Here is a 12,161-nt window from a genome sequence, read left to right as displayed (position 1 = left end):
AAGAGTGAGTGAGGTATGTTCACTAGGTAGGATGTTGAAGGACTATTGGGAAGCAGACCTGGGCGTGTCTTACCTTCCTTGGGCGTGTCTTACCTTCTCTGGGTGTGTCTTATCTTACTTGGGCGTGTCTTACCTTCCTTGGGCATGTCTTACCTTCCTTTGGCGTGTCCTATCTACCATGGAGCGCGCTGCAGGCCCGCTGGGCTCTCAATGCGTTATCTCTAGACGCGTTGGAAACGGCGGCGCTGTGAATGAAGATACGTTGCCGCAGTGGCTGCCACCAAGGGTGAGTGAGGTGTGTTCATTAGGTAGGATGTGGAAGGACTTATTCCCGTTTTCACCATCAATCCCTAATTTTTAAGTTACCCCTATGAAAACAAAATGCTTGCCACCGAGGGTGAGTGAGGTGTGTTCATTAGGTAGGATGTGGTAAGACTATTGGGAAGCAGACCTGGGCGTGTCTTACCTTCCTTGGGCGTGTCTTACCTTCTCTGGGTGTGTCTTATCTTCCATGGAGCGCGCTGCAGACCCGCTGGGCTCTCAATGCGTTATCTCTAGACGCGTTGGAAGACGGCGGCGCTGTTGATGAAGATACGTTGCCGCAGTGGCTGCCACCAAGGGTGAGTGAGGTGTGTTCATTAGTCGGTAGGATAACTTGACCTTCAATGGTTGGGTTTTTATTGGCGGTCAAGCTGTAGATCCTGGCTACATAGGTGTTGCAGCGGTGGGAACATGAGGTGGGAATAGTCCTGTAGTAAGTGGGATGTGGAAGGACTACTGGGAAGCAGACCTTGTGGCGTGTCCTATCTACCATGGAGCGCGCTGCAGGCCCGCTGGGCTCTCAATGCGTTATCCCTAGACGCGCTGGAAGACGGCGGCGCTGTGGATGAAGACACGCTGCCTCAGTGGCTGCCACCAAGGGTGAGTGAGGTGTGTTCACTAGTAAGTAGAACCGTCGTCGTCGTGGCGGTTTAAGAAAAAGTCAAGGCTTCGTCGGACTGGTTTATTGTCTAAAACCAATATTAAATAAAATTCACAATTTCATGATAAAATTGCCGTCCATTGTTCGTCGACTGTCAAATGTCAAACAATGTAAAAGAAAAACGTCGTCTCGTTAATCTTCAGCCAGTCCTAGTCTATGTCTTTGACCATGCAGGCTGGACGCCGCGACAGTCGTATTAAACTTGGACTTCACAGAACCAGAATAGCAGCTCAACGCAAAAAAAAAACGCACGCAACGCATTCACCCCTCCCCGCCTCGTCTCGGTGGTTGAAAATCCAGTGCGAGCGAGACAGAAAACACTTGCCAGTCCGACTACGCAAGATGTCAGCGCATATACATACAAATCTTTGCTTGTATTGAGAGCCTCAACTCTCGGATTCCTTATTAAATTCGCTGGAACACTTCCTAACGCCGCCGTTTACGTAGTTTCAAGTAGTGACACTCGTCGACACCGAATGAATATATATACATTTTTTTTTTAAATATAAGTTTTACGGCTTTGGTGAACCGAATATTATTCGCTTAGTGACGAAGCTTTTCTTTACACGAATGAATAATTGCCATCAAAACTACTATTACATTTGAAGTGACATTGTTTGATGATTATTGTTGTTCTCCCCGCAGTATGCCGGGTGGGCTGCCGCCGGGACTACCCCCAGGCCTGCCCGCCGGCATCCGGCCACCGGGCCTGCCCACCGGAGTGCCAGGTCAGTGATTATATCATCTACTTTATTTTATTTATTTACTAGCTTTCCGCCCGCGGCTTTGCCCGCGTGGAATTCTGTCTGTCACAGAAAAACTTTATCGCGCGCGTCCCTGTTTCAAAAACCGGGATAAAAACTATCCTATATCCTTTTCCGGGACTCAAACTATCTCTATGCCAAATTTCATCAAAATCGGTTCAGTGGTTTAGGCGTGAAAGAGAAACAGACAGAGTTGCTTTCGCATTTATAATATTAGTATAGATTTATTAGGTACACCAACAAAGTCACATACATTTTAAAAAGATCACCAACAAGATTATAGATAAGAACAATAACATTGCCTCAATGCCCAACACTGGATTGTGTGCCCATCGGATCTTACGTCCGTATTCACAAACATTACTATGAGGTCTCACAGTGCACGCGGACGCACAGGTTGACACACGAACCAATCACAGCAACGCTGTGCGTTCGATTTGCTGATTTACATAAGCATCGTTTGTGAATACGGGCTTTAGACACATTTAATTTTGCTTAAGCAAGCTATGCATCTTAACATTTGTGTTATTTGAATATTTTAATGTTCATGGCGTCTATTACTGCCGCTCTCTCCAACTCCAAATCCTTTTACTTATTCAAACCGTGTGTGTTAATTTTAGGTTCGAATTAAATTTTTTTTCTTTCTTAAGTTTCTGTGCCGCTATAAGGGCTATATTTCACCGGGACACCATGGCGGCGCAACCAGTCGCCGCTACCAACAAAATGTATACAGCTCTATAAAGAGTTACTCACCTGGTATCCGTTTGGTTGCGCAAAGCTGTATACATTTTGTTGGTTGCGCCGCCATGGTGTCCCGGTGAAATACACCACTAAATTTTTATCACCGAAAAAAATTTAACAGGTTATGTAGAAACGTGTGAAAAATTTAAAGAAAAAGAAATGTTTTTCATAAAGTTAATTTTTTTATTAAATTTTCTTTAGTCCGTATTTTACGCGTCACAGCTGGGTCACTCCGCTGTTCGCTAGAGTAGTCGTACGCGCTCGCACGTTGCATCGATCTATCTGTCTCGCTCACGCCTTGACCACGCTTCCAGTGTTATTATTACATACTTACCTAACTTAGACCATTTTGAATTCTAATAAGTGTTACATTATCGTACGTAAATAGTGCTAGCGACGCGTGTGTCAATAAATTACCAATTTTAGGAGGATATTTTGAGTCACTTTATTTTACTTTTTTTTTTGCACAAATGGGATCAGTATCAATAACTCATTACCCAGAATTTCTTTTTTCGGTGATTAAAATTTAGTGGTGTATAACATTAACATCACTATGTACCCCCCCAGGGCTGCAAAACGAAGCGGGTCTGCCGCCCGCGGGCGCGGCCATGCTGCGCTTCCCGCCCGGCATGCCGCCGCAGTCCATGCCGCAGCCCGGTACGTGTTGTGTATCCTATGATATTAGAGTTCATATTCCTTTGATTGATTTTGGTTTAACAAAAAACTGGTCATATTTTTGGTGTTATATTGTTAACTAAAATAGCCTCAGTCCATGCCGCAGCCCGGTACGTGTTGTGTATCCTATCGCTATGATATTAGAGTTCATATTCCTTTGATTGATTTTGGTTTTACAAAAAAAACTGGTCATATTTTTGGTGTTATGTTGTGAACTAAAATAGCCGCAGTCGCCGGTACGTGTGCACTACCGTATCGCTATGATATTAGAGTTCATATTCCTTGATTGATTTTGGTTTAACAAAAAAAAACTGGTCATATTTTTGGTGTTATATTACTTGATAACTAAAATAGCCGCAGTCCATGCCGCAGCCCGGTACGTGTGCACTACCGTATCGCTATGATATTAGAGTTCATATTCCTTTGATTGATTTTGGTTTTACAAAAAAAACTGGTTATATTGTTAACTAAAATAGCCGCAGTCACCGGTACGTGTGCACTACCATATCGCTATGATATTAGAGTTCATATTCCTTGATTGATTTTGGTTTAACAAAAAAAACTGGTCATATTTTTGGTGTTATATTGTTAAATAAAATAGCCGCAGTCCATGCCGCAGCCCGGTACGTGTTGTGTATCCTATCGCTATGAAATTAGAGTTCATATTGCTTTGATTGATTTTGGTTTTACAAAAAAACTGGTCATATTTTTGGTGTTATATTGTTAACTAAAATAGCCGCAGTCCATGCCGCAGCCCGGTACGTGTGCACTACCGTATCGCTATAGCAATAGAGTTCATAATCCAAATCTAAGTTCTAGGTCAAGATAAATCTAGCCTGTGATTCGTTGAACCGCAGTCCATATCGCAGCCCTATACCTGTGTTGTGTACCGTATCGCTATATCAATTGGATTCTAATTCCATGACTTGATTCTATGTCAAGCATAATTTATTTTAATTTGATTTTGGTTGAACTTTTATAAAAAATGAGAACTAATAGGATTTGTGAATTTATCAATGAAAATAACTGCAGTTCTTATTCCGAAATTCAATATGTCAGGCATAGACTTCAGCTTGTGATTTTAAGAATGTGTTTTTTTTAGATTATTATTAAACCAGTCTAAATACCATCTTAGTGAGCACTTACGTTGTAAAAGGAACCCCAGCACTTGTAGTTTCTGAGATTTCGTGATGAGTGAGTGAGTCAGTCAGTGACCATTCGCTTTTATGTCCCTTGTGTATCCCCAGCCGCATGGTGGGCGTTTTCTTGGAGCGCATAAATACGTATTCCTGAGGTACGCAAATGTAGCCCTTATTAACGTTGTATTATCCCCTAGGTATGGTGGGCGGGTTCCTGGGCGGGCTGCTGGGCGTGGGCGGGCTGGTGGCGCTGCCGCACTTGCACCCGGCGCACCACGCGCACCACGCGCACCCGCCGCACACGCCGCCCGCGCACCAGGTAACCAACTTTGTGTAGTTGGAATAGAGAATAGTTTGCTATGAACGTAGGATCAGGCCTGTTCATCTCCGCGAGTTTACATCGATAACAAAACACGCACGATGGCCCACATATACGAGCGAACATTGACTCACGCATATTCTTGTGTATGATGGAAGAAAATAAAGAAACTGGTGTACTAAATACTGTGCAGTATTTAACTGCCTAAATAATAATAAAAACACAGAATGTACTTTTTTTAAGTTGCCTCAAGACACTGAGAGGTAAATAAGTAGTTAATATTATTCATAATAATTAATGCTAAATCATGTATTTCTTCCGCCATTTTCCGCAGTTTGGCACCTCACGTCACATCATTTTACCGAAGTCAGCCCTATAGCTTCGGCGCAGTGCCGATCACTGACGTTTGTCAACAAAATGGTGCTTGACTCTTGAGACAGGCTAAATTACACCATATTGTTAATGACATTGAGCATACATTTTTTAAATACCTCCGCGAAGTCAAACTTCCGTACGTAGTACTTATTATTATTCTGTGGTAGGACGTCCACCCACAATGACCGATGACATCGTAAGGCTGGTTTTAGAATCGCGCTGACCGCTCGCTAATCGTCGGCGCTGACATATCAAAATGTATGTAATGAGGGCTATCGTTTTTATACTTAACAGTTGGTACCCCTGGCGATTGACAGGACCTTACTCTACAGTGGCGCCATCTTGATGAGTGCAAATGCGATAGTCCTCCTACCACTTTAGCGCTCACCAGTTGGTGCCACTGTCTTCGCTACTAGCAAGTGACAGGCCCTTACTCTACAGTGGCGTTAACTGGTGAGCGCTAAAACGATAGCCCTCATTAAGGTCAGACGGTGGTAGCTAGTCTCGCGAACTTATAACAAGCCCTACCACCAACCAACTCCGACAGAAAAATCTGCCCCCTGTGGGAATTAAACCCGGGGCTTCTGGGTCTGTAGTAGAGCACTAACTACAGAGACTGACGGAAGACGGAATGAACCGTAACTTAAAGCCAAGGCAAACAATTTTATTTTATCACAACAATATGTCTCTGAACTAATAATACCTTGAGCTTATTTACTACTAAAATTGATTTATTTCGACCGTAAGAAACCCTACGTCATTTGATACAAGATAAGCTCACTTTCGGCCAAATGGGAGTTTATCAATTAATTGTTAGCACAACTTTTCTGAACGTGTGCCATGGAGCTTAACTTAGTATCAAATGACGTAGGGTTTACGGTCCCCTCTCGTACTAATAGGATAAGAAATAAATAGTAAAATATGTTTATTATTCCAGCAACAGCAAGCCCAACAGCTTCGGGCCGAGGTGTCTCACGCGGACGACGCAATGGAGCTGGACAGCGAGGAGCCGGCCGACGCGCCCGCCGCGCCGCCGCTACTCTCCGACCAGGTAACGAATATACAGGGTGGAAACGATAAGTGATCTCATTGGATTATTTCGAAACTATACTAGATATCCAAAAACTTGTTACTCATCCTGAAAGTGCTTCACGAGCTCTATCCAACGGTATCAATAATAGGTTACAAAATAAACTGGATCTATCCGAAAATTCAATGTTTCCAGCTTCCATACATTTAGTAAAACCACATAATATTAAAAACTATACAAGATATCCAAAAACTGGTTACTGATCCTGAAAGTGCTTCACGAGCTCTATCCAACGGTATCAATAATAGGTTACAAAATAAACTGGATCTATCCGAAAATTCAATGTTTCCAGCTTCCATACATTTAGTAAAACCACATAATATTAAAAACTATGCAAGATATCCAAAAACTTGTTACTGATCCTGAAAGTGCTTCAGGAGCTCTATCCAACGGTACCAATAATAAGTTACAAAATAAACTGGATCTATCCGAAAATTCAATGTTTCCAGCTTCCATACATTTAGTAGTAGTGGTAGTAACCACAGTCATGGCACTCATTTCTTGATAATATTATAGCAAGTAAAGCCTAAAATCAATGTTTTCCATGAATAATTTTAAATAAGAATGCAATTTACGAGTACATACCTATTAAGTGTTTATTATTTATTAAAAAAAAATTACTCTTCTAATATTGTGTGGCTGGCATACATTTAGTATGGAGGCTGAAAACATTGAATTTTCGGATAGATCCAGTTAATTCTGTAACCTATTACTTATACCGTTGGAAAGAACTCGTGAAGCACTTTCAGGATCAGTAACCAGTTTTTCGATATCTTGTATAGTTTAGAAATAATCGCGTGAGATCACTTATCGTTTCCACCCTGTATGTACACTACTCCAGGAATGGTGAACCTTTAAGTATCGACGTGCCACTTTTCTAAAAAAATATTTGATGTAGTCGTACTTCGTAGACGTGCCCTCCAATAACACCTAAAGGTTAGACCAGACCAACGCGTGCAGCCGGCGTGCACGATGACGATGCCGATGGCGACCAGACAGCGCGTATGAATTTGTAGCGATGTGTTCACATCAACGCGTCCTGTCATTGGTCGCGGCGATCTATGCAGCGTCTGCACGCAGCGATCAGCGATCATCGCGACATTTGTCACTATGACGTTTCTGTTTTTTAAAATCGATGTAATAAATAGTAAGTAGGATCTGTTAAAAAGTTTTTACACGATTAAAAATGAATTATTCATAACATACATAACAAACATGTGTTTTAGAATAAAGAATCAATATCAGAATTTATTGTTATGTAATAAACAAATTATTCTAGTGTTCTCGAAAACCTGCTGCTTCAACTTCATAAATAAAATTGGGATATTATCTGCAGAACAAAATAATTGAGAATGTACATGTCTGCAGCTTTCTCAAAGGCCCTAGAGCAATTCTAAGTATGCCATAAATAAAAACCTAATGAAAGTCATCAAACGTCTCAGTCATTAATTTAGTGCCACTAGAAACACCTAGTTGATCAAAACTGATGTCTTTTTGTATTTTTGGGTTATTATTTAAGACAAAAAAGATATTTGGACTATATGTACTCTGTGGTTTGGGTGCATATTGTAATTTCCTTTGCCTTAAAAAAAGTAAATGTCAAGATGACTGTTGCACCAAAAATGAAAATATCTCGACAACACAACCCCGAACACAACACTTCGCCGCTAAAGCGCCGCGCGAGCTGCCCGCTTGTTTCGAGAACGGGTCTGCGTTGCCCGCCACGCTCCAGCGCCGCCGCCGCTCCCGCCCCGCTGCCCGCTAAGTTCGAGGCTGAGGCCTTAGGGCTCTAGGGACTACAAACGAAGCCAGAAATATAGCTTGGTTATGAGTAACCAATACCTACTACCTATACCGCATGTGATCCTGTCTCATTCTATAATATATGGCCGCCCTTAGATTAAAAAGGCCGCCTGAATCATTGAGTTATACCTAATGATTACTTCAATGGCCTGAATAAACTTGAGAGAAAAAGTGTTTCCACTGTCTCAATTGCATCAAAAGTTCCAAACAATTAATAATTCAGTTTCCATTTTGCCGAATAGGCGTGATTGACAATATGCGTGACAGTTGTGGTGACAGTGACAACCTGCACGCGCAGTGATCGCCATCGAGGTCGCGGCAGTGTGAAACAACTTTTGCACGCGCAGTGGTCGCCATCGCCATCGCCATCGCTGCACGCGTTGGTTTGTCCGAACCTTAATGCTATCAATGAGGGGTATAGTATAGTACAAGTCTCGCCACTGGCGAGCGACAGGACCTTGCTCTAAAGCGGCACTAACTGATAAGACCAAATTCGGTAGCCTCATTCAAACATAAGAATAAGAAAAACTTTATTTGACACATAACACATTATTTGCAATGTATTTTGTTTCATAGTGAATTTTGTGATTAGTGGCATGCCATTGTTTCGCCATCCCTGTACTGCTCAATACGGCTTTTCGATGAAGCTGTTTATTTTAATATTTATTTACTTAAGCTTTTCATCTTGTTTGGATTAAGGCTCCGTTCACACTAAGCCATTTTGATAAAATAATGATTTAATAAAATATATTTTATTTCCAACTACTCACAAATAAAATCTTGCCCCACCAGCTACAAGCGCTTCTGTCCAAGCCACCTCCAGTGTTCAACGCGTCCGAACCGCCACCCGGCTTCAACCTGTCCGAGCCGCCGCCCTTCAACGCGTCCCAGCCGCCGCCGGACGACAAGCAGGACGACGACCGCAAGAACGACCGCGACCGCAGGGATCGGGACAGGGACAGGGACAGGAGGGACGGCGGGCGGGACAGGAGGGACAGGGATAGAGAGCGTGGTGGCAGAGATCGAGGACGGGATCGGGATAGGTGAGTTTAATGATTGTGTCTTATTTTCTAATTAGGATGTCGATTTAGAATTTTTTATGTAGGTACTGACGACGACCCATCGAGCTAAACTCTGTAGCATCTTCATCATTTCAGCCAATTCAGCCACAGGACGTCCACTGCTGAACATAGGCCTCCCCCAATAATTTCCATATCACCCGGTTGGTAGCGGCCTGAACCAGCGCTTTCCTGCTTACATTTATTTATTTAGATGCACCTTGTGGGTGGACGTCGCACGCTGCGTTTTCCGCATGTAGCATCTTACTTTGTTTGCAATAAGTGTTATTATGCAACAACAATTTGTAGTCCGATGTGCTGTCGTCTGTACTTCGTAAAAGTTTATAAGATCTTTATTTATTTAGACTCATTATTAATCAAATTATTTGTCCTAATAAACCTTACGATGTAGGTGTAGGTGGACGTCCCACGCTGCGTTTTCCGGTACGCGGCCTCCATTCCAGAACCTTGCTGCCCCATCGGCCGTCAGTTCTGCGTACTATGTGCCCTGCCCATTGCCACTTCAGCTTGCTAATCCGTCGGGCTATGTCAGCAACTTTAGTTCGTTTACGGATTTCCTCATTTCTGATTCGATCTCGCAAAGAAACACCAAGCATAGCCCTCTCCATAGCACGCTGTGCGACTTTGAGCTTCTGTATAAGGCCTATAGTGAGAGGCCACGTAAAGGTAGCAGGGAAGCGCTGGACGCAGGCTGCTACCAATCGATCAACGTGGAAAGCATTAGGGGAGGCCTATGTTCAGCAGTGGACGTCCTATGGCTGAAATGATGATGATGATGAATAAACCTTATCCAGAATTCGTAATGAATGGTGTCTGTTTCGTATAATATTACAAATTCCCAGTCTCCGGGTAGTTGAAATTACACTCTTGTTTTCTTGAACAGCTAATCTAAAGCACATCATTATTATCGACTTTCATAAGATTCCAGTGTCCAAGTTGAAGTGTCGTTGTTTGTTCTTTAAATGCTAGAATTGGCAGTATAGTAAACATTGTATTATTGCGCAGGGAACGCGGGGGAGAGCGGGACGAAAGAAGAGACCGCGAGCGGGGAGACCGCGGCAACCGGGACCGCCGCGACCGCGACAGGGACCGCGACCGGGAAAGACCCGACAGGGACCGGTTCGGCGCTCGAGATAATAACAACGGGTGAGTATATTTTCAATGCTGTGCGCCTAGACAAAATGTTCATTTTAATCGCAAACCAGTCGAAAAATGGTCGGAGCCTTTTTTTTGTACGGAGCTATGACGGATTCGATCAAAAAGTGCAACTTGTCTAGGGGGGCTGTTCATAGTATGGTACAGCACATTTTGCAACTTAGACAATAAAAGAGAAAAATATTTCACTGTAAAATGTATTTTAAATTACCTACATTGTTTTTCGCCACCGTTTTGATTATTTATTTTAGGCGCATGAGTGTAGCTTTTGTAAATCATTATTCCTACCCACCCACTAATACTGTGCCATTCAAATGCGCGGATACAGTAACTATATAGTTTACATAACTAACATTTTACTGAACATACTCTAACCACTTTTATTCTCACAGAGACCGCAGCCGAGAGAAGTCCCCTCGCATTCCCGGCAACCCCGAACAGACTGGCGAAAAGTCCCTTCAGGAGCGACTATGGGAGATGGCCAACGGCAAGCCCGCTCCCAGGGACGACAAGCCCCGGGACGACTTCCAAGATGGAAGGGAGGGAAGGGATGACAGGGAGGATGGGAGGAGCGACCGTCCTCCGCTGTTGGATAGACCGCCGATGAGGCACGATATGGCGCCGCCGCTTATGGATGACGGTGAGTGGTTTTATGTCATTTTTTGTAGCCATAAGACTCCCAGGAGCGACTGTGAGAGATGGCTAATGGTAAGCTCGCTCCCCGGGACGACTTCCAAGATGAAAGGGAGGGAAGGGATGACAGGGAGGATGGGAGGAACGACCGTCCTCCGCTGTTGGATAGACCGCCGATGAGGCACGATATGGCGCCGCCGCTTATGGATGATGGTAAGGGCTTTAATGACATTTTTTGTAGCCATAAGACTCCCAGGAACCACTATGGGAGATGGCCAACGGCAAGCCCGCTCCTCGGGACGACTTCCAAGATGGAAGGGAAGGAAGGGATGACAGGGAGGATGAAAGGAATGACCGTCCTCCGCTGTTGGATAGACCGCCGATGAGGCACGATATGGCGCCGCCGCTTATGGATGACGGTGAGTGGTTTTATGTCATTTTTTGTAGCCAAAAGGCTCCCCACAGCCTACAGCTAGTTTACTTGGGCTGTTACTCAGTATGAACATGTATGAAAATGCTCTCAAAACGATTTGGTATCGGCCAATCCCTCGTGCAAATTCCCTCTAAGCCAGCAATGCTCTAAAATTTATATCTATCATGTTTATCGTTCTATTCATAAATAAATAAATTTTATTACCTTTTCTTGCCTAGAAAACCAACTTTATTTTCAAGATCAGAATGAAAGTTAAGTGTAAAATGAAGTGGACGTCTTTTGAATCGAACTAACGAATGAACCAATCGTCTCGCGACAACCGCTTAACCTTAAATTCTTTTCAGAATCAGACAACGGGCCAGGCGGGCCCGCGGGCCCGGGCGCCGGTTGGACGCAGCTGCCACGCATGCCGCCGCCGCACTGCGCGCCTTTCCGAGCTGGTGAGTTATTGTGCTAAAGCCCGGTCCGTGAGCACGTAGAATTTTGTCCAATGACCCCTAGCTACCCATCCTTATCGCTCGCGCGTAATTATATTGCTGTCGCGACTGTGCGACTGGCACCCGCAGTGAGTGTGCGAGCGCGATAGCAACATAATTACGCGCGAGCAATAAGGATGGGTACCTTGGGGTCATTGGACAAAATTCTACGTGCTCACGGACCAGACTATAGCTTATATTGTTGTATAAGTCTAGCGCTCTGACTCAGCGCTTGAGGTATGGAAGCGACACGGGAGTGTTTTTGTGACGGCTAACGACTGAGAGACTTCAAATGTGCTTCATATTTGTATGCTCTGTCACGTCATTTATGTCAATCTCACCCCTCCCATACCGACTGAGGTATAGACAGGCACGGACTCAAGTTAAGCACTCGACCTTAGTAGGGGCAGGCCTGTTCATCTCCGCGAGTTTGCATCGAAAACAAAACACGCGCGACTACCCCTCCTGAGGTACCTAATCGACAGGACAATCACGAC

General features: G+C 44.0%; 1 protein-coding gene across 2 annotated transcripts; it reads left to right on the top strand.

Moving 5' to 3' along the window:
- The first annotated feature begins 1,625 nt into the window (after positions 1 to 1,625).
- On the top strand, positions 1,626 to 11,652 carry LOC114352244 (uncharacterized protein DDB_G0284459-like). 2 transcript variants are annotated; one of them, XM_028303764.1, is made up of 9 exons: positions 1,626 to 1,710; positions 3,055 to 3,144; positions 4,499 to 4,620; positions 5,933 to 6,046; positions 8,681 to 8,931; positions 9,973 to 10,113; positions 10,515 to 10,683; positions 10,890 to 10,968; positions 11,533 to 11,652. In XM_028303764.1, the coding sequence occupies exons 1-9, from the start codon at positions 1,629 to 1,631 to the stop codon at positions 11,643 to 11,645; spliced, it is 1,161 nt and encodes a 386-aa protein (XP_028159565.1). In that variant the 5' UTR covers positions 1,626 to 1,628; the 3' UTR covers positions 11,646 to 11,652. The 2 variants fall into 2 exon arrangements, with proteins under 2 accessions (XP_028159565.1, XP_028159566.1); XM_028303765.1 differs by lacking the exons at positions 1,626 to 1,710; positions 3,055 to 3,144 and adding an exon at positions 3,904 to 3,920.
- Positions 11,653 to 12,161: the final 509 nt, after the last annotated feature.

Source organism: Ostrinia furnacalis, unplaced genomic scaffold (genome assembly GCF_004193835.3).
Source record: "Ostrinia furnacalis isolate ACB-3 unplaced genomic scaffold, ASM419383v2 OfSCF1287, whole genome shotgun sequence".
Lineage (NCBI taxonomy): Eukaryota > Metazoa > Arthropoda > Insecta > Lepidoptera > Crambidae > Ostrinia > Ostrinia furnacalis.
The sequence above is the reverse complement of the archived record's forward strand: the minus strand, read 5'-3'. Positions and strand labels throughout refer to the sequence as shown.